At 39.0% G+C, this 4,372-nt stretch overlaps 1 protein-coding gene across 2 annotated transcripts in view; it reads right to left on the bottom strand.

Moving 5' to 3' along the window:
* Positions 1-1,952: 1,952 nt before the first annotated feature.
* The window catches only part of mllt1a (MLLT1 super elongation complex subunit a), a 29,374-nt gene continuing 26,954 nt past the window's right edge, over positions 1,953-4,372 (bottom strand). For both annotated transcript variants that reach the window (XM_073818936.1, XM_073818937.1), the window contains exon 12: positions 1,953-4,301. In XM_073818936.1, the coding sequence (XP_073675037.1) occupies positions 4,173-4,301 (129 nt within the window). In that variant the 3' untranslated portion in view covers positions 1,953-4,172. The remainder of the gene's footprint in view (positions 4,302-4,372) is intronic.

Below are 4,372 nucleotides of genomic sequence, written 5' to 3'. Positions count from 1 at the left end.
TCAAGTCTTGAAAGTTGTTGTTCTTTGACTTGAAATGAATATTAACTGGTCACCAGGACCAAAAATAGCTCAGCTGGCTAAGCATATCATGTGTATATTGCCATTTCAATAAACTACAGCTAGTAAATACTCTCTGAGATGATTCCATGATGATGGGCTTGTAATAGCAATTGTTAACCCAGGGTAATTTTAACCGTTATTTGATTAGTTAACTTTCAGAATGAAAATTTCCTTATAATTTACTCACCCCCATGTCATCCAAGGTGTCCATGTCTTTCCTTCTTCAGTCGAAGAGAAATTAAGGTTTTTGAGAAAAACATTCCAGGATTTTTCTCCATATAGTGGACTTCAATGGTGGCCAACGGGTTGAAGGTTCAAATTGCATATTCAATGCAGCTCCAAAGGGCTCCACATGAGTAATAAGGGTCTTATCTAGCGAAACCATCGGCCATTTTCTAAGACACATTAATATACTTTTTAACCACAAATGCTCATCTTACTCTAGCTCGACCTCAGACATTACAAATTACGCACACGTGACGTAGGCGGAAGTACAGACCCAGTCTTTACAAAGCTAATGTGCAAACAAAGTCAAACGTCCTAAAAAAAGTAAAAATGTAAAACAACGATGTCGGACGTTTTTTTAGTTCCCTACACAACCTTTTTTAACCAAAGTACACAGACGAAGAATTAACTGCGTCTAATGCTGCGTTCCAGGCAGGTTTTTAAGCTGTAAATCACGACTTCAAATCACCACTCACGACTTTGTAGCGTTCCAGGCAAGTCACCCCAAACTGCATGAGAGCGTGTATTATTATTATTACATTATTATTAATTTGTTTGCAACGTTATATAGCCATAAAGTCTATTTTTTTCACTGTGTACCACTTGCACAAACAGCGCACCCGTAGGTGCTGACATTGTGGTTTCGCTGGCTATGTCTTGTCAGAACTCATAACTGGGAGTACATCGATCTAGTACGAGTTCACGAGTGGGAAGTCACGGGTTTGACTGCCGTTCGGGTGCACTTTCACTGGTAGAAGGTTGGAAAAACACGAGTAACGGGTTGCCTGGAACGCGGCATAAATTTTCCAACGCGATTACGCAATGCGTGAAGAAAGCGCATGCGCATTGCGGAGCTAGTGCAAGAGGAGCATTTGTTTAAAAAGTATATACTTTTTTTTTTTATAAAATGGACGATCGTATAAGGGTCTTTCTCTATATATTAATCCCTTATTCCTCTGCTGGGATGGTGTTGAGCCCAACCAGACTAACTTGTTGATCCCCACTATATGAAGAAAAATCCTGGAATGTTTTCCTTAAAAAACGTATTTCTTTGCGACTGAAGAAAGAAAGACATTAATATCTCGGATGACATGAAGGTGAGTAGATTATCAGGAAGTTCTCCTTTACCATGATCTTGACTTAACATTTTCCACAACAATGTAGATAAGGGCTTCATAAACATGAGTTTAAAGCGTTTTTTAAACACATTAAGGATAATAGAAATCGCGAGGATGCACTGGACTGATCAAAAGTCACAGACATTAGATTTCAAATAAATGCTTTTTACCTCCCTAAAATCCTGAAAATATTATAGTTTATACAAAAACTTAATAAAAAGCGGTTCTTGAATATCACATTAGCTATTATATGATTTCTGAAGGATCATGTGACATGAAGACTGGAGTAATGATGCTAAACATTCATATTTGCCATCATCACAGGCAAAAATTACTTGTTTACTTTTTTTTATTAAATTAGAACATTAAAATGCATTTATTATTTTAAATTATAATAATGACACAACTATTACTATTACAACTATAACTATTACTGTGTTGCTGGATTGTCAACAAATAAATAATTTTATCAAATAAAAAGCTAATAAACGTACCTAAACCTGAGGTTTATAACGATGGTTAATGAAACTAGTAATGAAAGACGTCGTGAACAGTACTCAAATGACTTTATTCATAATATGATTTTGCAATAAAAACATAAAAAGTAACATCTTTTGCCCTTATTACAACTTGCATCGAATGACCACATGGTGGCACTGTATGCCAAGTTTAACACGTCATACTAAAGGTTACTCTTCTGTTCAGATCACGGAAGGTTTTCTACCACGTTATCAGAACATATGTAAAAACCCAGACCTCCCCCAAACCCCACGGATAAATACAGCGAGTTCTTCCGCGCTCACAAACACAAATAAAACCACCACTGACTGACAAAAGACAGCTCTCTGAACCTGCAAGCGAAGTATGTGAAAATGATGCCGTATTAACCGTCGATTAATGTTTCCTCAGACTCCCACTGTCTACTATACATGTGTATCTATGTAATATAACTGAAATATTTGCCCCCTCCATTAGTGTTACTTTGCTGCATTCCATATACAAAACAGAGGTTCTCCACTTTCGGTCTTAGCTGGTTTAACCGAGTGACAAGTGCCCAAAATCACTCTCTTAAGACAAGCAAACCAGCTTTTCAGCTTGGTTTAAATCAAATACATTAACAAATACTTGTTCGTTTCGCAAATCTGCAGTCCTGTAGTGGATAATAATGAGGCTACAACAAAACAGATGCTAGAGATGCACTCTGATATACATACACACCCTGCCATGAACCCATAAATTGGCCTGAAGTAACAGTTTCAAGTTCTGATGGTCACGTTTACAGTCTATGACAACATAATGTGCTGATACAGAGAAAAAAAAAAACTAAAATTCCTTAAAAACTGGCAATTCTTGACACAGAAAATTGACAAATTAATATCATATTGCATGTAAATATTGTATAAAATTATTAAAAAATACAATTTAGACAATTAAGTACTTGAGTCAACAAAGCCAAAAGTGCAGAGGTACATAAATAAAAAAATTAACCCCTCAAATAATATTCAAAAAAAAAGAAAAAACAACAGCAACCGGGTGTGCTCTTTTCAGAGCTGCCACTCAAGTTCACCCAACTCCACCTCTTTTGCTCTTGCCCCGGTCCTTTATGACAGGCTGACCTGAAGCAGTATCCGGTCAAAGGTTAAAGTTCACACACCGAGAACTGGGAGTTAAAAGTTCACACAAGACACTCAATCATTCACTGAAAACCGCACAAACATCCCAAACCGGTAGGAAGTTATAAACGTTTTTGTTCGCTCAGATTCGGATGAATCGGTCAGAGATCTAAAACCCAGGCAAACAACAGTCCCAGACTCTCGCAGGGTGAAGCTAAGGGCATGTGGTCTGCGGCTCAGGCCACGGAGCCTCTTAAAGCTATTAGCATAACAAAGGACACAGAGGTGAAGTCAGTGAAGTTGAGATATAGTCGCTCTGAGAGAGAAGAGTCGGAGTCAGAAGCACAGTGAATCTACAGACTGCTGTTTCAGGGGCCACATGAGAGGAAAACAGCGCGTCTCGTCCTTTTCTTTCGTCTCTCCCGCTTAGTTTAACGAATAAACCAGATATGATGACAGAAAACACAGAGATCAACACAGATTTCCAAATACTTTCACAAGCTGCACTAGCAATGCACGACATTTAAGTTCTAAGGCCCGTTTGGCGAACACATAAATGAGGATTGATACATATTGGCATACAAATCGAAATCTCCCCGGGACGATATCCAGGTATCCCACATATACAGAAGGATCGACAAGAGTCGGAGTGAAAGATAACACTGCTGTAATTCCTAAGAGCACAAATGAGATGGTGTGAAAAAGGCACTAAGACTAGCCCTAGAGGATAAAAAGCGATACATTCATGGCGTGCGGGGCTTCCTTTTCCGACCACAATCAATCAAAAATACCTTGAAAAACATTGGTAGAAAAATAAAATATAAAAGGTTGCAACCCTTGATGCATCAGTGCGTATGGCTACAGGGAGACTCTTTTTTTTTTCTTTCTGAATATGACCCTCTAGCAGATCTGGCCCCGTTACGAAGAGAACTTCCTGTCCAACAGGATATTGAGGAGGAGAGAAGAAGTGTTGTAGTGTTGGTACATAGCTGCACTTCCTCCTCAAAATACTGTATGTTTCACTCCTTTTCGTGATTTGTTTCCCACTGTTTTCATTTCCGGTGAACAGATCTTCACCTTTTGCAGCCCTCTCTCAGGACAAAAGAAGTGAAAAAGGGCAAACCTCCCCCCTCCCCTGGTCTCGATGGACTTCCTGTCATGTGGCGGTGGCCTCCAGGTAGCTCTGTAGTTTACGGACAGTTGACTCATCCAATGAGAAAAGGTCAAAGTCAAAAGTTGTGTTGGTGACATTAAAGTGGCCAGTCTCCTCGATGAGGTTCACGATCTGGAGGCAGGAAACGGGTCAATGGTATTTGTTCAAAGTCTTTTAGACAAACGCAAGCTATTTTGATTCAC

This window comes from Garra rufa, chromosome 15, assembly GCF_049309525.1.
Source record: "Garra rufa chromosome 15, GarRuf1.0, whole genome shotgun sequence".
In the NCBI taxonomy this organism is placed as follows: Eukaryota; Metazoa; Chordata; class Actinopteri; order Cypriniformes; family Cyprinidae; genus Garra; species Garra rufa.
Note: the sequence above shows the minus strand (reverse complement) of the source record. Positions and strands in the feature narration are given on the sequence as shown.